This window comes from Triticum aestivum, chromosome 5B, assembly GCF_018294505.1.
Source record: "Triticum aestivum cultivar Chinese Spring chromosome 5B, IWGSC CS RefSeq v2.1, whole genome shotgun sequence".
NCBI classification, from domain to species: domain Eukaryota; kingdom Viridiplantae; phylum Streptophyta; class Magnoliopsida; order Poales; family Poaceae; genus Triticum; species Triticum aestivum.
This window is the reverse complement of record NC_057807.1, coordinates 322,379,601-322,403,527: the sequence shown is the minus strand read 5'-3', so window position 1 is coordinate 322,403,527 and position 23,927 is coordinate 322,379,601. Positions and strand designations below refer to the sequence as shown.

General features: G+C 43.4%; 1 protein-coding gene across 1 annotated transcript; it reads left to right on the top strand.

Annotated features, from left to right (window-relative positions):
* The first annotated feature begins 18,852 nt into the window (after positions 1-18,852).
* Positions 18,853-22,750, top strand: LOC123111634 (ycf20-like protein). Its single transcript, XM_044532460.1, has 4 exons — positions 18,853-19,234; positions 19,364-19,398; positions 19,539-19,921; positions 21,860-22,750. Exons 3-4 carry the CDS (start codon positions 19,764-19,766, stop codon positions 22,299-22,301), a joined length of 600 nt encoding a protein of 199 aa, XP_044388395.1. The 5' UTR covers positions 18,853-19,234; positions 19,364-19,398; positions 19,539-19,763; the 3' UTR covers positions 22,302-22,750.
* Positions 22,751-23,927: the final 1,177 nt, after the last annotated feature.

Below are 23,927 nucleotides of genomic sequence, written 5' to 3'. Positions count from 1 at the left end.
GAATAATATAACCCGGTCTGAAAACCTCAATCATTCAATATCATCATGAAAATCCAGCCAGTTTTGGCTATTAAAAACTTGAATACCTCATCGGTTGATAAGTAAACCCGGAGTTTAAATACCCGGCGGCTCTTGGCCATCGACGATTTAATTCGCCTTTATTGTAAGCCGGAATTTTTATAACCTGGCGGCTTATAGGCTTTGAGAAAAATTCAGAACAGATAATTATTTTGAAGCATCAAGCTTGGTAATGAGCTTGAACTTAATCATTTATATGTCCTATTCCTGCAAATTCTACAAAGAGTTTAAACAACATATGCCCTGGCGACTTAACGTCAAAAGCCAGGGCGGGTAACCACCCAAATGTAGTCTTATCCTGCACACAAATAGATCACAAGATCCCTATGATCCTTTGAATGATACTGCCGGTTTATGTGACCCGGACAGTGAAGTTGATAACTCAAGTCTGTAAGAGCCGGCACATATGATATTTGTGACAACTCAAATACTTGCGATTGTATAAAAACAGATAAAAAATTTGAGGCTTCTGATTCGAATACGATCAGTAAACCGTTTCAAAGGGGTTAAGCTAAGATTCGAATACGATCATATAGCCCTCAGTGGCGTTGGCGTTGCCGATCAAAGTGGGTATCAATAGCTATGTTCTCTTTGGTTCGAATACGACCTATGTTTGAACAGGAAACCCCCAAATGACCACTGTGATATTGAATTTGTACTGCTGGTTTACATGACCTGTGTAATAAGGGTGATAACCCAATCCTTAGAAGCCAATGCTTCCATATAAATGATGGTTGTCATAAGCTGGTGACTTATAGTCAAAAGTCAAGCCAGGTTAATCATAAAACACTTATATACATTTGAGATATAACCCCCAAAAAAGGTCTCAAGTTAAGTAATTGTGGCTGCAATAAACTTTACCCGGGATGAAATAAAACTTTTTGAGGCTTCTGATTTGGATACGATCAGTAAACCGTTCCAAAGGGGTTAAGCTAAAATTCGGATACGATCATATAGCCCCCAGTGGCTTGGCGATGCCGATCAAATGGGTATCGACAGCTATGTTCTCTTTGGTTCGAATATGACCTATGTTTGAACAGGAAGCCCCCAAGTGACCATAAGAGTTGTTTAACGACGCTGATTCAGATACGATCCACGTCGATTCCCAAAGGGGTTGAGTTATGATTCAGATACGATCAAGAAGCCCTCAAGTAGGTTCAGCAGTTTGCTAATCAAAAGGGTATCGACATCTATGTTCTCTTTGGTTCGAATATGACCTATGTTTGAACAGGAAGCCCCCAAGTGACCATGTAAGTTTTGGCATTGCGCCGATCAAGAGGGTATTGATAGCTATGCCCGATGAGCAGGAAGCCCCCAAGTGACCATAATAAGATAAGCCGTAAGGCAGGATACCCATGTTTTGAACCGTGCATCATGGCAGCAAGTTCTCTTTGGCAACCTTTACTTTGTCTGAGAACTCGAACCTTGCGAGAGATTAATTCTTTTTGAACCGAAACTTGAAGCCGGATTTGAAAGCTTCAAAAATTTGTGAGGGACAAATTTACCTTGAGCCGGATTTTGAACCGGATTTGAGAGCTTCAGTGCTTTGTGGGAGAAAGATGTCTCTTGAGCCGGATTTGAAACCAGCGTCCTTATTTTGAGCCGGAAATCTTCTGACGGCTTTTAAATTTTCATCGATCTAGCAGTAATCTTCGGGGCCGGGTTATTTTCCCTTCAACGATCTTGAATTTATTTAAACCGGCTAATTTTGCCGAGTCATATCATTGTAGCCCCTGAGTCTCAAGACGACTTGAGGAGTTGGCTTGAGATTCTCCATAATTAATCGTAAGATAGACCGGTTTGAATCCTGCATGGGACAACTTGCAAACCAAAGTAATTGCTCTTTTGAAGAAAACAATATGTAATATAAAATATATTGGTAAGTTGTCCTCCTTGTTGTAAGCCGGCGTGGTCATAAGAGACGGCCACGGCATTGTAAGCCGGCGTGGTCGTGAGAGACGGCCATGGCGTAGTAAGCCGGTGCAGGAGTCCGTTGAGTAACGACGACCACCTGTGCCAAAAGATGTTGGCGTGTCTCCACCTCCGCGGTATAATATCACTTTTTGTCATAAATAATTGCCCTACATAAACAATATTGCAGACCTAGGCAAAGATAAACTTGTTATTTGACAAAAACAACATGTGATAATAAAACAAACTTGGATGGATATCACCTGATTTGTTTAGACCAAAAATAATTCGCCATGAAACTGATGATCCCTAGGTAACACCGAAATCCCTCACGGGTGAATCGGCCGCGGGAACAAACCGATAAACCAGCCATGGCATTTGTAAGCCGGTGCGGACGAGCAAGTTGTCATCCACGTTGTAAGCCGGTGAGGACGCGTGAACCGGCCACGAGGGCAGACGATGAGTCGTCTGTGGTGTTGTAAGGTGGCGTTGACGGGCGAGCCGGTCGGCGCGTTTAACGTAAACCGGACCGCAGAGGCGATGGCTGTATATAACAACACTAGGCAGAGTGGTTGTTTTCAAAAAATTAATAAATATTGATAAAAGTAAACCGGATGGATATCACCTGGTATTTTTTGTCGGATGCTGGCGCCAGATAATGCATAGTGCTGCTTTTGTTTTTTGACAAAAGAGTTAATTGGTTCTATGTATTCTAGTGCCTGAGCTCTCCACATAACCCGGTCGGCACTTTTTGAGCCAGAATTTTTGGAACCAGAACTTCTTGATAATCCGGCCGGAACCTTTGATAAACCGGAACCTCTTGATAATCTGGCCAAAACTTTTGATAATCCGGAACTTTTTGAACCAGAACCTCTTGATAATCCGGTCGAAACTTTTGATAATCCGGAACTTTTTGAACCGGAACCTCTTGATAATCCGGTCGAAACTTTTGATAATCCGGAACTTTTGAACCGGAACCTCTTGATAATCCGGAACTTTTGAACCGGAAACTCTGGGTGATTCGGCTGGAACCGTTCAGCGATTCAAACCAAACTTTTCATCCAGGCAGCCGGAACTCTTTGGTGACTCGGACGGAACCTTTCGTCGAGTCGGTCGGAACCTTTCGCCGATTCAGATGGAACCTTTCATCGAGTCGGTCGAAACTTTTCACCGATTCAGACGGAACCTTTCGTCGAGGCGGTCGGAACCTTTCCGGCAACTTAGACGGAACCTTTCGTCAAGACGCTCGGAACTTCTTCAATAAGCTGGGCGAAACTTCTCGATCCCTGGGATAGCGCCCTTCAAGAACTCAACACCACCGTGCGCAGGCCCCACGGTGGGCGCCAACTATCATGGAATTAACACGTCAGATGCCCTTAGTGTCAGGACTTAGTCGCAAGGCCAACGCATCTATGTGGTAGCTTGAGAGGGGTTGATTGGGACGAGAGACGCAACACGCAAGACAAAGATTTAGACAGCTTCGGGCCCCGGGAAACATCATCCGGTAACAACCCTACATGCTGTTTGTGGCTAGGTCTCATTATGCTCATGAGAAGAGTCGCCATAAGCCGGCTCCCCCTTTGTGTCTAGCCCTAAATATTGTTTCTTGTTTTTCTCCCCCTTCTTGGGGAGCCCTGCCCCTTCTTATATAAGTTAGAGGGCGGGTTACATGTGGAGTCCTAGTAGGACTAGCCTATCTTGTACTACAAGCCGGATACAAGTCCGGGTCTTGAATCCTTTTAAAGGAGATACTCCTTGCGCCTTTCCTCTTAAGCCGGCCTATCATAACGTAAGCCGGCCTTCTGGGCCTTGAGCCTCCTGGGCCCCCGGATCTTGTCGCTCCTCTGATCCGCTTGCCAGGTCACCCATAAGTCGCCAGGATTGGGCGGGTCACTTAGTGTGTCGTCCAGTCAGGGCGGGTCATTAGTGAGTCGCCAAGTCCGGCCGGGTTATACCTTGCGGCCGGGTTACACAGCGGGGTATATCCCGACAATGTTCGTTTACTTCCTTAATCAGGCGCATGATTCATGTTACATAAAATGTAGCACCATCTACGAGCATTCCAAATTTGTTTCGAAATTCGTTGGGTGGTATTCGTCATAAGCTGAAAGGTCAAATCCGTGTGGGAGTTTGCGCCATTCTATGGAATTCCTGAAATGACTATGTTTTTAACACATCATCTACTCCTACTTTCTTGGTTATCTACAAAGCTATAGCTTGAATCTGTGTGTGGTCATCATTGCAGCATGTGGACACGCGAGCGCTTATGGCCCCAGGGTACAGGATGCTCAAAATAGTTCTCCGGTGTTTATTCAACTAGCTTGGTTAGTGAGCCACTTGTAGATTATGTGGATGAGCTATATAATCTCCGGTCTGAGCAGTTGTGGTCGTGTTTTCTGTTTACTTGTATTGTTATCTGGTACTCGGTGAACTGAACTTTATTCATGTTTAATGAAATTGTTGCGTGCATCCTGCGATGTAGAGACCAGGGAACTCCTTTTTGAAGAAGAAAAGATGATGAATAGGTTGGAAATTATTTTCCATAAAAAAGGGGGCAACTATTTTTTTGGGTAGCCCCTAAGATATTTAAGGTATTGGTAACCATATAGAGGATCTACTGGAGTACATTTTCTCCACCTTTGGTAAGTTTTAGGAGTTGGGCCCACAGTAAGACATTTGGAGATGCTTTTATGCCCCTTACCCGCTCTGAGTTTTCTAATCATCTTAGGTAGTTTTTTGTTGCATCTCCGACAATTTCTTATCTCAAATATAGTGTCATGGGACAATTAATACTCCCTCCGTCCTAAAATAAGTGTCTTGAGTTTAGTACAAATTTGTATTAGGGAGCTCTAGTACAAAATTGTACTAAGCTCAAGACACTTACTTTGGGACGGAGGGAGTATATACTAATTTAATGTATTTTAGATATATTATACGGTCTTTAAAAGTGGAATCAAGGAGGCTACCTTCACTATGTATCAGAAAAGTGCAGTTTGGATTTTGTTGGATGCCAGACCATCTAATAATTTACAACATTCAGCCCGACAAATGAGAGTGTTTGGAGAAGAAGTAGTTTATTGCTTTAATCCCTTTTTCCCAAAATTGTTTAAAAAAATCACAGCTAAAGACAAAAGATGTAAACGTTGAAATCAACCAAACAATGTTTAGCGTAATCTATTTCAGTATCAGATTCAGTTTTTTCTTTAGAAAAGAGAATAGGATATAGACGCTCGCAAATACGTACGCGCACTCATCCCTAACACCATATGCCACTAGAAAAATAGCTCTAAAAAATCTGAAATAAATTCAGAAAATATATGAGCATCCATGTCAAATCTAAAACTTCAACCGTGGTGAGTTGATTCCACCACAAGGTCCAAACTAAGCTTAGTTTGTCTTAACTCTCTCTTTTCAAACTTAACTTTGTTTGTGGGTACAACTATATTTTTGCAGGGTTAACAAAGCGAACACAAAATATAATTGTCAGATGGAGCAAATATGTGAGTAAATTATATTTATTTCATATATTAATGACCAATATCATATGAGTTTTTCTTTGAACAGAACATAATTTACATAAAAAAAGGTGCTTGCTTTCAGAACTCTTATCTTCGCCAGCCAGCACATGATGCCGTTACTTGATAAACCCGAACAAGTGGCATAAATACTGAAATGGACGGGAGCAATAATACATAATCCACTAGCATGGCCAACCTGGATATTCCTACAAACATGCTTGTCACCAAAAAATGGACCGAGTTTTCTACAGAAATTTCAAAGCTGTATTAATCTTATATTCAACGTTCATCAATGAACGGACCGAGCCTTCAGGCCTTAATTAGCAGGCCTATGGCTTGGTGAAATAGTCCAAACTACAAGATGTCAAAGAAGATAATACACTTAGTTAGGACACGTGCTCAGCTGATCATGGGTATTTGTCTCAAATTTTTTAATCATGGGTACATCTCATGTCTGCGGTTTTGGTATTGAAATAATACACTTTTTAAGTTTAAGAAAAATAAAAAACATGCACGTAGAGGTTGAATACAAGTATGTACTCCCTCCATAAAGAAATATAAGATCATTTAGATCACTACATTAGTGATGTATACGCTCTTATATTTCTTTACAGAGAGAGTACTTCTGTAATTTATCTCATATATAGTACAAATTGCTAGGTTTTAAACTTAGGGAAAACTACACCGTGATACTTTAATTTAACTTTGTGCCAGTACAAAGTAACACTACGCAACCCATTACACACACGGGCATATTAGGTGATTCCTTTTTCACAAAATAATAATCCATCTGTTCCTAAATATAAGTCTTTTTATATCGGGTTTGAAGGAGACATGTTTACGTGGAGAAATCATGGGAAGACATTAAACTCGTATATCTACGAGCGACTCGACAGAGCTACGGCTAACAAGAAATGGTGTGACTTGTACCCCGGATTCCGGGTCGTGAATGGTGCGCCTCGGCACTCTGATCATATGCCTGTAATTGTTTGGACAGAGGGAGAGCAACGAACGCGGCGAGGAGGAGATAAGGGGTTCAGATTTGAGGCCCGTTGGTTTCAGGAGGAAGGGTGCCATGAGTTGATCCAGGAGGCTTGGGAGGAGAGTAAAAACCGAGGAGGGGAGGATGTGCCAGGATCTTTACGCTTTGTGGCTGGTAAACTCGGCAAATGGGATAAGGAGGTTCTAGGGGAGCTCGAAGGAAGACTTAAGAAAGCTAAAGATGACTTGGAGAGGTGTATGAGGGAAGGGGTGTCCGAAGAGAAGATTAGAAAAGAGGAGGAGTTGAGGTGTCAGATAGAGAGGTTGGAGGAGAAGAAGTATACGAAGTACAAGCAGAGATCTCATGTGTGGTGGCTGAGGAAGGGAGATAGAAGTACTCGATATCTTATGGCTAAAGCCTCGGCTCGACGGAGAACATATACTATCAAGGGGTTGAGAAGGGAGGATGGGTCTGTAGTAGAGGAGGGAGAGGAGCTTTCTAACTATGTTTGTTCATTTTTTCAGGATTTGTTCACCTCTTCTATGGGTGACCGCACCCATGAGCTCATTGCCAAAGTGGTTCCTAAAGTCACTCCACAAATGCAAGCTAGTTTGGCAGCTGAATTCACAAGAGAAGAGGTTAAAGCAGCCCTTGACCATATCGGAGACCTTAAGGCACCAGGGCCTGATGGCATGCCTTCTATTATCTACAAGAAATGTTGGCACTTCATGGGGGATCAAGTTGTTGAGGAGGTACTGGGCGTTCTAAATGGGGGTCCCATTCCGGAGGGGTGGAATGACACGCTTGTGGTGCTTATTCCAAAAGTTAAAAACCCGACAAGAATCAAGGACCTCCAGCCTATCAGCTTGTGTAATGTGCTATACAAATTAGTGTCGAAGGTCATCGCAAACCGGCTAAAGTTGGTGCTGCCAGAGCTTATCTCGGAGAGTCAAAGCGCATTTGTTCCTGGCAGATTGATCACTGACAATGTCCTAGTGGCATACGAGATTTCTCATTACCTCATGAACAAAAGGAGGGGAAAAGATGGAGTTATGGCGGTCAAGGCAGACATGAGCAAAGCATATGACAGGGTCGAGTGGAATTTTCTCGAGGCAATGTTGTGCAAGCTATGGTTCAGTAGGCAATGGGTTGACCTGGTGATGAAGTGTGTGTCCTCTGTAAGATATCAAATAAGAATAAATGGCACCTTGACGAACCAGTTTATCCCAACCCGAGGTTTGCGCCAAGGTGACCCTCTGTCACCATACTTGTTTGTCATCTGTGCTGCGGGACTGTCTGCTCTGTTGCATGATGCCGAGAGGAATGGTACAATCAGCGAAATAAGAGTTTGTCCAGGAGCTCCTGCTGTGTCACACCTACTATTTGCCGATGACTCAGTTCTACTTCTTAAGGCCAGGGGGAGGAGGCCCAAGCACTGCATGAGGTTCTAGCTCTTTATGAAAACTGCTCGGGACAGAGTATTAATGTGGAGAAGTCGGCTCTCATGTTCAGCCCAGGTACGACCCAGCAAGCGCGTGGGGTAGTAAAGGAAGCCTTATCAATCTCAAGTGAGTCGTGGAATGAGAAATACCTAGGCTTGCCTGTGTATGTTGGTCGGTCGAAGAAGAAAGCGTTTGCTTATGTCAAGGACAAAATCTGGGAGCGAATGCAAGGGTGGTTAGAACGGTTACTGGCCAAATCATAGAAGGAAACTCTTGTCAAGGCGGTGGCGCAGGCGATCCCGACGTATGCCATGTCGTGTTTTTACCTAACAAAAACCTTATGTGGGGAAGTGAGTGCCATGATCGCAAAGTATTGGTGGAGCCAGCAAGACAAGCAGAACTCCATCCATTGGTTGAGCTGGGACAAATTGACGAAACCAAAGAGCATGGGCGGATTAGGGTTTAGAGACATGTACAGCTTCAACGTGGCCATGCTGTCTAGGCAGGTTTGGCGGCTCATACAATATTCGGAGAGCCTGTGTGCACGCATTCTTAAGGCGAAGTATTTTCCTAGCTGCCACATTCTAGAGGCTGAACCAAGAGATGGCATCTCATATACCTGGAGGAGTTTGCTGCATGATGCAGATCTGATTAAGCAGGGATATATCTGGCGCATTGGGGATGGCACACAAGTAAAGATATGGATGGACCCTTGGATTCCGAGAGCTTGGTCAAGGAGAGTGATCACTCCGCGAGGAACATGCTTTTAACGCAGGTCAGCGAGCTAATCAGCCCAGTTATAGGAAGGTGGGATGAAGCCCTGGTTCGGGACATTTTCTGGCCTGAAGATGCAAGGCACATACTCCAAATTCCACTGAGGGAAGGGGTGGAGGACTTTACTGCCTGGCATTTTGATGGGAAAGGAGAACATTCAGTTAGGAATGCATACAAGCTTCATGTGCAGCTTGAGAAAGAGCGGAGAGGCGACAATGCGGGCAGCAGTACCATGGAAGCCGGGAACCTCAACCACTGCTCTGACCAATCATGGAAGCAAATCTGGTCGTTGCCTTGCCCACAAAACATCAAGATGTTTGTGTGGTGCCTGAAACATAACTCCCTTGCGCTACGAACAAATCTGGAGCACCAGGGTGTCAAACTGAAAAGCACCAAGTGTCTGTTCTGTGGACGAGTGGATGAGGACGGTGCTCATTTATTTGTCAAATGTAAAACAGTAAAGGAGGTGTGGAGATTGCTTGATCTGGAAGCTGTCCGGATGTGTTGTCAGGAGGCCCAATCAGTACATGAGGTGCTAGATTTGACATGGGCCATACCCGAGCAAAGGAGAATTGAGATACTAACTTTTTGGTGGCAATGGTGGCATAATCGGAACAAGCTGAGAGAAGGTGAGCTTCCAGTAACAACGGACGAGATAGCAAGACGAACGAGAAGCTATAGCCTTGAATATGCTGAAATCTTCAGGAAGGAAGTGAAGGTCGGGAATGATGCACGCTGGGCAGCGCCACCTGGGGATATGATTAAGGTCAATGTGGATGGAGCCTACACACTGGGTGGAGATCATGCAGGGTGGGGCGTTGCTGTTTGCAATAGTCAGGGGCACCTACTGCTTGCTGGCGCAGGGCGAGACAACACCATTTCTGATGCCTTTGGGGCTGAACTAAATGCAATGGAGCATGTTGTAGCCACTACATCTGATCTTGGCATGCTGCGTGTAATGTTTGAAACAGACTCCCAACTGTTGGCGGAAGCCCTTGATTTTGCTTGAGCTGACTCGTCGCCGTATGCACCCATCACCGAGGAGCTGAAACTTCAAATGAAGATGTGGTTCTCACGGAGTGAAGTCAAAGTGTGTCGCCGAGAAGCTAACTATGTAGCTCATGAACTAGCAAAAATTGGGTATGGGTGTTTAAATTCTGATAGTATGTACTGGGAGTCTGATGCACTAGTAGAAAAAGAGGCTTCCGTCCAGCCCCATTAGTCGCGAAACTGTAGGAACCGCGACTAATGAAGTCTTTAGTCGCGGTTCGGCAGATGAACCGCGACCAAATGCCTGGGCCCAGGGCGCTCGCGGGCTTTAGTCGCGGTTGGCCAGGCCAACCGCGACTAAAGGTGCCCAAAGGCCTTTAGTCGCGGTTGGCCAGGCCAACCGCGACTAAAGGCCCCCCCTTTTAGTCGCGGTTTGTGGCACGAACCGGAACTAATGGGGTTGAGACCTTTAGTCCCGGTTCGTGCCACGAACCGGTACTAAAGGTCCCATTTTCAAACTCTACCCCCCCCCCCCCCCCGGATCGCCTTTTCAGTTTTAAAAAAAATAAAAGAAAATAATGGAAATGTTAAAAAAATAAAAGAAAATAAGTTTCTCATGTGATATGTGGTCTAGTTGTTGGGAAAATTTGCAAATGTGAATTTTGACTTTATTTGCAAAATCTCTCTGAAATTTGTAAAAATGGGCATAACTTTTGCATACTAACTCGGATGAAAAAGTTTTTTATATGAAAAATCATCTACTCGAAAAGTTACATCCAAATTTAACGTAAGCCGGCTCCCCCTTTGTGTCTAGCCCTAAATATTGTTTCTTGTTTTTCTCCCCCTTCTTGGGGAGCCCTGCCCCTTCTTATATAAGTTAGAGGGCGGGTTACATGTGGAGTCCTAGTAGGACTAGCCTATCTTGTACTACAAGCCGGATACAAGTCCGGGTCTTGATCTTGGCATGTTGTAGCCACTACATCTGATCTTGGCATGCTGCGTGTAATGTTTGAAACAGACTCCCAACTGTTGGCGGAAGCCCTTGATTTTGCTTGAGCTGACTCGTCGCCGTATGCACCCATCACCGAGGAGCTGAAACTTCAAATGAAGATGTGGTTCTCACGGAGTGAAGTCAAAGTGTGTCGCCGAGAAGCTAACTATGTAGCTCATGAACTAGCAAAAATTGGGTATGGGTGTTTAAATTCTGATAGTATGTACTGGGAGTCTGATATGTACCGCCCACTGTGGCCGGTTGTGTTATGGGTGACTTACCCAAGCACACGTAAGCAATAAAGCTATGCTTTACCTAAAAAAAAGTCTTTTTATAGAGATTTCACTACGGACTTCTTACAAAGTAAAATTAATGAATGTACACTCTAAAATATGTCTATATATATATATATATTTATATGTACTCCGCAGTGAAATATTTAAAAGGGCTTATATTTATAAACGAATGGAGTATTACAATGGAGAAAAAGTGAGTAAATCTACAGTCTAAAATACGTCTATAAAGATCTATATGCAGTAAACATTGGAATATCTAAAAAGGCTTATATTTAAAAACGGAGGAAATAATAATTAGGTGCTCCCTGCTCTTGCAGTCCTTTCATGCTACAAAACCTCAACCCAAGTTATTAAATGTTGAAAATATTTTTGTATTGATAAACCATAGGTATCATTAACTTTCAAATAAAAATTCAGTTCATGGTTTGAGTAGGAAAGAAAATGCATGTCCAACTGTGAGCAATGCCTGATATCCTAATTAACAAAATATTATAGACACATGAGAGTAGCGATTCGATGCCCAGACCCATCTGCACCTGCGTTGAAAGAAAACTCAAAACAAATACTAAAAAGTTTCAAAAAAAATCAATTTTCTTTGCATGGTAGATAATTTGGTGTGTGAGGCCTGCTCCAAATTTCAGAACATTTGGACATCTGAGTAACTCTCTCAGTTTTTTTCCTGACCGAATGTATATTGACATGTTTACTGTATTTTGCACTTTTGGTCTCTATTGAAATATCAAAACATCTTATATTTATTAACTGAGGGAGTACGTGAGCGTATCTTTCTTCCCTCTCCTCTAAGAAAGGCGGCTAGGATTTCTGCCTCCCGTCGGCGGCGGCGCCAATTTCCCACGTCTTCTGTGATCTTAGGGCTAGGGTGCGCAGTGGATCCCAATCCTTGCCGACGGGAGGGCTTCGTTTTCAGGTGCTTCTTCAAGTTTTGTTAGGGTTTCTATTCTGCTCAAGAAGACAAGACAATGGTGGCTTCTTGAAGATGGAATAAGTTTCTCCCCGCCTAGCCCCCGTCCCGATGGTGTGTCTAACATCGTCGGATGGCGTGTGGAGGTATGTCTCTGGCGGATCTCGTGGGATTCGGTTGGTGTTTGTCTTTGGTAGATCCGCTCGGATCCGGTCTTTGTTCGTCTTTGTGCATGTGTCTTCAGGTTGGATCCTTCCGATCTAATCTTCTCTTCTTTGGCAGCGGTTGCTGTTCTGGTGCGTTGGTCCTATGAGGCCTTAGCACAACGACTTTCCGACTATCTACTACAACAAGTTGTGCCCAGTTCGAGGAGGGAGGGGTGATGGCGGCGGCGTGCCTTCACTCGCTTCAGTGCTCGTAATCGTTGCTAGGCGGTCTATGAATCTAGATGCAATTTTTATTATTTCTGGTGTTCGTTGTACTGCCATGATTAGAGATGAATAGTTCGACAGTTTCCCGCAAAAAACCTGATGGAGTATTATTTATACTCCCTCTCTCTCAGTTTGCAGGGCGTGTGCATACCCCTAAGTTGTCGATTTGACAAACCTAATACAAGTCATATATTAAAAAAATATACCAATATAAACTTTAGATGTTCTATTTTCAAACGGCATAATTTTTATGTTATATAGTTTATATTAGGGTGATAAAATTCGAAGGGCCAGTGGCCGAATTTTATTAGATAGAGAAAACAGAGATAGTACATGACGGTAACGGTCTAGGAGAACTAGAGCTGTTACACCACATTACAGCACGGTACCCATAGTGAGAAAATAAGCTGCAAGCAAAGAATGCAGGCAAGCCAGTTCAGGCCGTCAGGTCGCTGATACAGCCCGTGGATCTCCAAATGCCGATATCTTCAATTACCAAGTCCCGAACTTTGTCTACTGTGCAGCTCACATTATTAAATATCCTCGCGTTCCTTTCCTTCCAGATCCTCCAGTGTACAAGAATGACAATTGATCAAAGTTCTTCCTCACTGGTTTCGGGATTCCCTCCCTCGCCTTCAGCCACCAGTCTTCAGTTGTACCAAAATTGACTTCTGGAATCAAGAAATCAGCCCTAGTCCATGTCCTGAACCGCAGCTAGACTAGTCTGGTAAACTGACAGTGCACAAATAGGTGTGAGCATGTTTCAGGCGCAGAAGAGCACAAAGGGCAAATGCCATTAGATGGCCAGTTTCTTTTTTCCAAATTATCCACCGTCAGACATCTTCTGTGTACAGCAAGCCACATAAAAAACTTGCACCACGGCGGTGCTTTGGATTTCCAGATCAGCTTTTGGCAAGCAAACCGGATGTTCGCGAGGTAGAACAACTGATATACACTCTTAACGGAGAACTGGTGGTCCTTGGTGAGCTTCCAGATCGGTTGGTCCCTAGTTCCAGAAATGAGTGTTGTAGACTGAACAATCTCCCATATCCTCAGGTATTGGACCAAAGCAGTCAGTGTCAAACCTCCTGAGATGTCTCTAACCCAGGCCCGGCCATGCAAAGCATCTCTCACTGATTTGTCCTTGTTCTTAACAAAAGAGAACAGAGCTGGTGCCAAGGTAGCAATCGACTTTCCATCTGGGAGCCAGTTGTCCGTCCAGAACTTCGCTCTCTCGCCATTACCTAGGCTAATGCGACAAGCTGTTCTGAAAATGGGTTCCACGTCATTCTCATTATCATCAGGGAACAACATCCATGGTCTCTCCTCAGTGTCCCATCTTAACCAAGGCCATTTGCAACGTAGTGCCATGCCGAACCACTTGAGGTTGATAATACCGAGCCCTCCCATCTCCAAATGTAAGCAAACTCTGGACCAAGGCAGTAGACAATGACCACCATTGATCTCCTGTTCACCCTTCCAAATAAATCCACGGCAACGCCTATTAATGATCTTGATGACCCAAGCCGGCAAAGGGAGTACAGCCATCCAGTGTAAGGGCAGGGCCATGAGGACCGAGCGAGTGAGAGTTAGACGGCCTGCAGCAACAAGCATCTTTGGCTTCCATCCTTTCAATTTTCCTGAGAACTTATCGATGAGTGGGAGGAGATCTTGGCGTCGCAATCGGAAGATGGAGAGGGGTAGGCCCAAATATTGGATAGGGAATTGTTACCTCCTGCACTGGAAATGCTCCTCCACAGCTGTCGCAACCCCTTTGTCGCAACGGATGGTTGTGACAGTACTCTTATACATGTTAATCCTCAGACCCGCGGCTTCACCAAGGAGCTTCAGAATACTAGATATGGTCTGTAAGTCGGCATGCACCGGCCTGAAAAACAATATAGCATCATCTGCGAAGATGGAAGCCCTCGGCATCTTGGAATTGCATCCAAAATCAGAGAGTAACTTATGATGAACCGCCCACTGCAGCATGCTATGAAGAGGATCCATGGCAAGGATGAACAAAGTAGGCGAAAGTGAATCGCCTTGCCTGACTCCTTGACCTAGAGAAAATGGTTGGCCTAATTCACCATTAATCAAAACAGAGGATGATGCAGTAGACAACAATCCACAAATCCAAGAACACCACCTTCTGCCGAACCCTCTCTTCGTCAGCACTTCAAGAAGGAATTCCCAAGACAGTGTATCAAAAGCTTTGAAATGTCAATTTTCAAAAGTATGGCTTGCTTGCGTTTCTGATGGAGCCATCTGGCCGCATTGCGCACAAATTTGAAGTTCTCGTGCATATTGCGTTTGCATACAAAAGCAGTCTGGGCTTGTGATATTAAAGTGGGCAGGAGGGGGGCGACATGAACAGCTAGCACCTTGGCAAAAATCTTTGCCACCCCATGAATGAGATTAATGGGCATGAAATCCCTAACCTCCAGGGAGTCTGATTTCTTTGGCAGCAGAGTGATAATGGAGGAATTGAGATCACCAAAGGAATAGAAACAACCATCACACAGAGCTCTCATAACTGCCATGAGATCAGGTGCTATGATTTCCCAGCACACCTTGAAGAATAACCCCGAGAACCCATCCGGCCCCGGCGCCCTATCCGAGGGCATGTCCATGATGACCTTCTTAACCTCTTCCTCCGTGAATGGGGCTTCGAGGCTATTGGCCATAGCAGGCGACAAACGCCCCAAGTTGAGATCCTCAAGGCTAATGGTGCGGCCTCTGCGATCTGTGGTGCCCATCAGATTACTGAAGAACTGGGTTGCCATATTCAGTTTGTCTTCGTTATCCGTGACCGTCAGGTTGCCTGCCCTGAGGTAAGGAATCAAGTGTTTTCTGCGTCTCCCGTTAGCTTTCATCTGGAAGTATTTGGAGTTTGCATCCCCCTCCTTCAGGTCACACACCCTTGCCCGCTGCCTCAAGCGCACCCTCTCCAGAGAAGCAAATGCTAGACATTTACCCTTGAGAAAAACTTTCAGATTATGCTCTTCCCTCGACAACGGCCTGGCCTCTTGCGCCGCATCGAGTCTCAAAATGACCTCACTTGCGATCAGGAACTAAAGATTTAGCTGGCTCAGGTTCCTTTGACCCCAACCCCTTAAGGCTTTTGCCGTGCGTTGCAACTTGATTTTAAAAATCTTCATCGGGTCGCGACCCGGGGTCTCCTGTCCCCATGCTTCCCTAACAACCTCCATGAACCCAGGAAGCTTGCACCAGAAGTTCTCAAACCGGAAACGGCCAGCCCGTGGCCTAGCTGTCGAACAAGAGAGCAGCAGTGGCATGTGATCCGAGATATTAGAACTAAGCGGGATAAGATCACTGATGGGGAGCAAATCTTCCCAAGCATTATTGAAAAGCACTCTGTCCAGCCTGGCCATTATTGGTTGTTCTTGTTGATTGCATCAAGTGTACCGCCTACCCATCATTGGCATATCATGCAGTCCCAGCTTGTTGATAGAGTGTCTAAATTTGGACATGAGTCTCTTGTTACCTCTTCCTGAGCTGCGCTCCAACTCCGAGCATGTCAAGTTAAAATCCCCAGTTATAATTCAAGGCATGTGCACTTGCTCACCAAAAAGCGCTAGTTGTTCTAGAAAACGCAATTTATCATCCTGGCCTTGTGGCCCATACACCGATGACACCATCCATACTTTACCATCCTCTAGTGAGAGCACGCGAGCAGAAATCATGAACTCATCCTTCTGAATGTTAGAGAGCCGTAGCTTAGCGGATTTCCAGGCTAATATAATTCCCCCTCTAGTGTCGTTAATAACCTAGATATACATGGATGACTTGTAAGCTGAAACGTTGGGAGTACTCAAATTCAAGGTTTTACGTCTCTCGATAAATGAACTTTATATTTAACTAGTAAATATGCCCGTGCGTTGCACCGGGAGAATCAAAACACACCTCCCTAGCCCAATGACCCAAGATAACATTCTGTTGCATCAGCCATGTAATGTATATTTTACCAATGATCTTAAAATGCATGTATGAGATGCTACACTTCAATCCTGAAAGAATTGATTAATTTAAATATCTAAATTACCTTCCTAGTTAATTTGTAGTATAATGAGTCATTACCTTCATCATTTGATTTATCATTGAGAGCCTAAATCATGAGGATCGTACATGTATGTACATATATAAGAAATTAAGGTTTAATTGGTAAGTTACCAGATGCCCATTACTGATTTTCGTTACCAAATTTCTTCTAAACTTACATGCACGAAGACCTATAAAGTCTAAAGTACAACTCAATTTTCTTTCATATAGAAGGAAACATAATAAACAGATTTGCACATACCACACTAAAACGAATTTTCTATTTGAAGAGGTCACAATAATTTTCATGAAATCAGGTGTATGATTCGGAATTTCTTTTTTAACCATGCATGCTTGAGATTCCATGGAAAGGCATTATTCCCAGTGTGTTGCAACGGAAAAAAATCATCCCTCATACGCACACCTGAGAGCATCGGCGAATCCCTTCAAATCTTTCACAATGCCCCACGAGAAACAACATGATAAGTGGTGTAAGTTCATAAGGTTGTATTATTTGTGAAATGTATTCAACATGTTTCCAATTTATTAGACTACAGAAATATCAACGTTAAGCCGGGATTTTCAAAATACCCCATATAAAGAAGATATTAATAAAGGTTGCATCATAAATGGAATTTTAGGAATGATGATTAATATAATAGCATATTTGAAATCTACACATCTTTTTAAAGGGATTTCCATATATAACATGTTAGATTTGGCGTTAGGATTTGAAAGTGATTAATATAGTACCATATTTGAAATCTACACATCTTTTTAAGGGATTTCTATATATAACATGCTAGATTTGAAGTTAGGGTTTGAAAGTTATGAGTTTTTTTGACATTGAAAGTGATTAATATAATACCATATTTGAAATCTACACATCTTTTTAAGGGATTTCTATACATAACATGTTAGATTTGGAGTTAGGGTTTGAAAGTTATGATTTTTTTGAAATATATGAATATGTCCAAAAAATAGAGTAACTGGTACATTGTGCTGCCCATCTGCTAAGTGACGCTGGAGCGAGTAGTAATATCCTACGCCTACCAACATTAATATAGTACCATATTTGAAATCTACACATCTTTTTAAGGGATTTCTATATATAACATGCTAGATTTGAAGTTAGGGTTTGAAAGTTATGAGTTTTTTTGACATTGAAAGTGATTAATATAATACCATATTTGAAATCTACACATCTTTTTAAGGGATTTCTATACATAACATGTTAGATTTGGAGTTAGGGTTTGAAAGTTATGATTTTTTTTTGAAATATATGAATATGTCCAAAAAATAGAGTAACTGGTACATTGTGCTGCCCATCTGCTAAGTGACGCTGGAGCGAGTAGTAATATCCTACGCCTACCAACATTAATAGGAGAGAAAAATAAAAGGAGGAAAAGGGAGCAAGGGGACTCGAACCTGGGTCTCCCAGGTAAACAGGCAAGCCTCACACCACTGCGCCACACACATGCAAGCTATTGATTACAGGGGCTTCACTTTAATAACTTGAGTAGGTCGCGGATTTTAGAAAAGGGTAAACCGAACCGTTTTTTCCACTTACCAATGGCATGATGGGTAATTATTTACAACTTCAAGGGCACTTTTAATGACGGACGACCAGAAACACTATTTGCTTTATTATAGTACTAGCAAAAGAGCCCGTGCGTTGCAACGGGAGAAAAAAAATACCACATGTCCTAACCCAATAAATTAAATCAGGGACGTCGCAGTAATTTATATACCAGAAAAGGTGTAATCAAAAGGATAATTTATAAAGTCGAACATGAAAACACATTTTTGAGTTTGCCGTGTGTACCCTAACCCGTGTATATATATTAATACAACATTGTCTAATCCTTATCCACCTATGAATGATGTTCGTATCGTTTTCAGTTTTCCGCCCCCTTATCCACAAATTGCCATTCCTCATCCTCTTCACCCAACACCGCTATGCTCCATCTTGCTCTTCCTCTTACCTCAACCCCACCCAGCGCTCTGCTCCGATTCTTTCCATTATCATTATTATTATATTGTTTGCTCTATGTTATTTTTGCATTGCATCATGACATCATGTCATCACGTCATTAAATAATTCACACCATTTTTAAAACTATGATGATATTCATAATTTAATTTGAGGCCTCCTTTTATTTTATTTTTATTGCTTTTCTTAGTTCCATTCCAATGTTTCACAAATTCCCATGCTTTTTCTACTTCAAGCTTAGCCTCTAAACTTTGCCAAGAATTCTTTAATCATTTAACCAGAAGCATTAGCTGCTTTATTAGTAGGGAAAGATATATATATATATATAATATATAATATATATATATATATATATATATATATATATATATAGGGAAAGATAAAAATAGTTAAAAAGACGCAGTTTTCTAAAGTTGGGTCGGTTAATCGACAATCTACACACATGCCAGTTTTCTCAAAATCGCAAAATTACCCTTCTCACAAACCCTATCTCCTCCTTTCCCCATCCCGTAGCCACCATACTCCACCCCCCTGCTCTTCTCCGGCCGGCGCGCCACCGCCTTCCAGCCCGCCCCTCTCGTTTCTTCCGGCCGGCGGGCCACCCCACTTCCACTCGACGCATCTGCTTGGCTCGCCATTGGATCCATCAGGTAGACGAGGCGGCGCGCTCCCCGTCGTCGTAGCAGGGTGAGCAGGCGCCCCACCCCGCCCCCAGTCCCTCTGCTCGGGCGTCCAGACGCAGGAGCTGTCCATCTCTCGTCGCTCCTCCTCTTCTACCATCGGCTGGTTCTCTCCAACAGCACATCCTAGCTGCTGCTTCATACATGGCGCTTAGATTGATACGGTAGGAGTCGGTTCTTTCTTGTATCAGTTTCAGAGTTGATTTGAATGACACATTTCGTGTAGAAATAGATGCTCAGTCGTATTTACTCGTTTATGCTGCTGAAATTTGTACTGGTTGTGTGTTTCGAAGGAGATGAAGCTACGAGGAGCTCCTGGTGTGAAGAGGTAAGGGTAGAATGGTTTTTAACTTCTCCAGTTAATTTCTGTTAGTACATTTTGGTTATGAAACTTTCAAAATACATTTTGGCAACATTGAAGTTTATAATGGTATTTTGGAGTTTGACTGAAGTTTTAATGGTACACAGGCAATGCTCTGCTCATAGTCTCAGCCACGTGCTGCTGTTCGTACGCTCTTGATCTCGTCTGCCGTCCCCTCCCTCAACATCCTCCGGGTCGCTCCAGTCCTCGCCGGGCCCGTCAGCCCTGCAACTAGCATCGCCCTGCCATCTCGGTCGCACTCTTACTCCTCATATCCCTCCCCTTCTACCGCTCTCCTCTGCTCCGGCCTGAGCGCATCCGCTCACCAGACCATGCTTCTGCGGCATGGTGCACCTCTCTGCGCGCCACGATCCCCAGCAGGAGGCCTCTTCTTTGGTGTTGGCCGCCACAGCTCTGCGCTGGTGCGGCCCGATGTCCTTCGCCGGACCTGCTTCTTGTGGGCTGCAAAGACGAGCGGAGGAGCAATCAGGTTAGCTCTCCATACCGCTGATCTACGCCACACTGATGATTGCTAATTCAGTGATTTGGTTTGTTGCCTAGTTGTGATAAGCTTATTGATTCTTGCAAGACCAAGTCCAAATTGATTCCTAGTGCTTGAAATGTGTGTTTGTGGCAGACTGCACCAGTTAAAAATTTGCAATTTAGCAGAAACTTGGAGATTTGGGTTGTTGTTTACTGCCACTTTGACTTCGTGCTTAAGTCTCTATCTGTAGCAGAGGATTGAGGATTGCCTTCTTACCTACAACTCTCCACCGTCATATACCTAATGTGCCAGTCTTCATGAATTGTATGACAATGGATGCGTCAATATTTGAACAAAGAAAATATAATGAACATATCGAATGGAGCATGAGAAGCAAGGTCATGTTGCTTTTTTGGGGGAAGAAAATGTTTCCTTCACTGCACTGACTCCTGATGATATACCCACTTTAACCACTAAAATACTTGCATGTTGATCCAACATTAGTAGGACGATATATAGGCTTAAGACTAACCCATTTGAACCTCATCTTTGCCCCTCTGCTACACACATTTCTGCTCAGTGGCGTGACACCCATGTTTGACATGTATCAAGTGTGAACATTCCGTTGGCACCTTTTTGACATGTATCGCCTTCTTGGTTCTCTCAAGTCACCAATGTCGAAATGTCGTACGTCGTACCTATGGCAGGCGATTTTATGCTCACATAGTGTGTTAGAGAAAGTTAATCACCTTGTTTAGTTTCTCATCAGCTTATAAACCTAACTTTATTGATATAAAACTAAGAATGATGACATCTGCTTTGCTTTTATTTCCTTGTTTTCTGTTGTCTATTGACCGTTCCTGCCTCTCACTTCTGGGGATGCACTACCGGAGTCAACCCACCATGTAGGTGCATTTCCTCTATCAGTGTTGTCCCCTTTGCGGCTTAAACTTCTGGTATATCTGCACTGGAAATTTGATCCACTCCACGCGCATTAACAATCTAATGTTATGTTTTATAACAAATCTATTTAAGACATCGCCGCATCAAAACTCTATAATACTGTAACTCCACCATAATGTCAAAATATGAACCTTTGCTGCCCAGTCACAGAGACGAGTTACTTCAAAAGCTACAAAAATCAGCAAACGAAAGTGATATTTTGGTTGGTAATGTTTTTCTAACAACTATATCTTCTTTTTTGTAAACATATTTTACAGCCATTATATACTTAGTTACCGATGGAACCTGCTCTTTTGGTGTTTGAAAATAGCAACTAAATATTTCTTTAGTCTCAAATCTCTATAAATCTTGGTTGCTAAAACTCAATTGTGATCAGTCATTGAAACTTCAGTTGCATTTGTCTAACGCTTGAATATTGGGGTTCATCGCTGCTTAGATCACATGGCAGTGACAACCCACAGTTATCAACTAATGGTTTAAAATTTATAATGTCTTCTCACACTTTGTTTTATGTTAGTGAGTTAGTGATATTGACGCTATGTTGTGTACTGGCTTGTATGGAGGCAAGAAAGAAGAACTGTTCTTCTAATTCTTGCTTGTTTTATTCCTCATAGGGGGTCCTCTCTATATTGACGACCTAACAATCCAATGTAAGTAACCATCAATCTTATTTCTAATTGCTTGAGGACGAAGCTAAAAGATTTCTTCCTAATTTAAAGGATAGACTATCTACCATAGAGATTGGAATCAGGGTTGGGGCGTGATGATGAACTGGGAGTCCAGCGGTGTGACGAAGTTTAGTTAAATCATTTTATATCATGAAAATGAATACGATGGAAGTACCAATTTTTCATGATAATTTCTGCAGAATTAGATACAAACAAGAGTACAAGATTGCCTGTATTCCAAGTCTTAGAAATTTGGAGTGCCTTAGCTTTGTGAAGCTTAGCAACCATGATTTGATATATCTATTTTGTTTAGTTACCAGATGAAAAACTCAAGATGGAGGCCTGTGTTTGCCTTGGAGACAGGTGGACCACCTAACGCCGATGGCGAAGACTTTGAACAGGACAGTGGTTTTCTTGGCAGGACAAGGCTTGGCCGACTCGCCCAAGCTGCTGGAAGGCAACTACTTGAAAAGCTGAACTCTGCCAGAAGCAACTCTCCCACAAAGATATTCCTTGTGCTCCTTGGATTCTACACCGCCAATGCTCTGGCAACAATCCTAGGGCAGACTGGTGACTGGGATGTTCTTGTTGCTGGCGTCGTAGTGGCTGCTATTGAAGGAATTGGCATGCTTATGTACAGAAAACCGGTCACCAGGCCTCCTGGACGATTTCAGTCATTTATTTCAATGGTGAACTTCTGGAAAGCCGGTGTATGTCTGGGCCTTTTCGTGGATGCCTTCAAGCTGGGAAGCTGAGTTCTCTGGATTCACCTTATCTTGTTTACGTATCAGTACTGCGGTTGATCCATTGAGCCCATCATAACGCAAGGATTTAACACCACAAATGGCCATGCGCTCATGGATCAAGTTTTGGTGTTGCAGTTGGCCCAAGTGTTTGCAGAGATAGCTTATACGTGATCGATTTCTTGTTCATCGAGATGTTGTGGAATTAGTGTTCTTCTGGGGTGGTGTACTCTTTGTGAGGACTGATCGTATACCAATGTGTTGCGAGCATCATCTCGCCTCATTGGGAGTTTAGGACTGAAAATGTACATATGATTGTTGAGTTTCTCTTAGAATCTGAGGCTGTGATGGAACTCTTAGTCGGATGTTCATTTTTGTGCCACAGGGAAATAATCAAGGCTGCATTGTAAATGCTTGTGCGTAGCAGTGATGAGCTGGTTCTTTCTTCTATGCTTTATGAACATGAAGGTTGTTCTTTCTTTGTAATTTGCTTTGCATTTCTTGCTCAGTACCCTCCCCCCTTCTTTGAAATGGGAAAAGAAAATTCTATAAGACCAAGTCTATCTTCTCATCAAGTTGGACCCATGTGATAACATGACACATGTCTTGCACACATCTCAAAGCCTTTCTTCCCTGTAGGCCTTAGAGATGCCCTAACGCTGACGCCCAAAACAGACATGATATTCGTCCACGGACTGGTCCGGACCAGTCTGTGTATAATGTCTGTTTTGGGCATCCATATACACGGACTGGTCAGACATGATATCCATCCGTGGACTGGTCCTGTGTATATGGATGCAAAGCCGGTCATCCAATCGTATTTCTAAACTGAGAGTCGGCCATCCAATTGTCTGTTTAGGTTTGGTCAATTTGAAATTCAACAGCACATAGTGTTCGATCACAACCAAAAAGAAACTAAAAAGTGGCAAATGTTCATAGTTTTTACATGTATGATCACAAAAGTATGATAGTCCGCAAGAAAATGAACTTTTTGCCCTGTTGGACCGGCTATTCGAGTCTTCATGCTAAACTCCGTCACCGCCTCCTCCTCGCCATCCGCTTCCTTCTTGTCCGCCCCCTTCTCCGCAGTCTCCAGCTCCTTCAAGCACTTCAGCTCCTTCAAGCACTTCAACATCCTAAGACGGACGGCTTGCACGATCATCCTTGCATCGTCATCCAACTAGTCCATTTCAAGGTCAACATCTTCGAATCCTCCGAAGCGGCTGCGACCTCAACCTTCTTCTCTTCGAGCTTGGCCTTCTTCTTTTCAAGTTTGAGCTTCTTATCAGTCGCCGCCATCAAGATGTTAAACCTCTCAGCCTTACATATCTCCTTGACCTCTATGTTATCTTGGTCACCGCCCTTTCTCGCTTCTCCTTCTCCTCCTCCCACTTCTTTCCTCGGGGCCCTTTTCTAACCTTCTTGGGCGGCTCTTTTGTTCGGTCGGTTGGATCACCTGCTTCTTCCTCGGTGTCGATGCCGGCGGTCTTGATGTAGTTGGCAATGAATAAATTCCACTTTGGATGCCCACTCAACTTCAACCAACAATTTATGAGGATGGAATTTCCCTCTCCAACTTCAAGAACAAGTTGCACGCACGGCAATGCTACAAAGAAAAACATTGCCAACAAGTTGCAT

Excerpts from the sequence above, each read along its gene's own strand:
- LOC123111634 (XM_044532460.1), top strand. The coding sequence starts at position 19,764 with ATGCTTCTGCGGCATGGTGCACCTCTCTGCGCGCCACGATCCCCAGCA. Across the intron at positions 19,922-21,859 it reads ACGAGCGGAGGAGCAATCAG|TTACCAGATGAAAAACTCAA; the intron begins GTTAGCTCTCCA and ends TATTTTGTTTAG.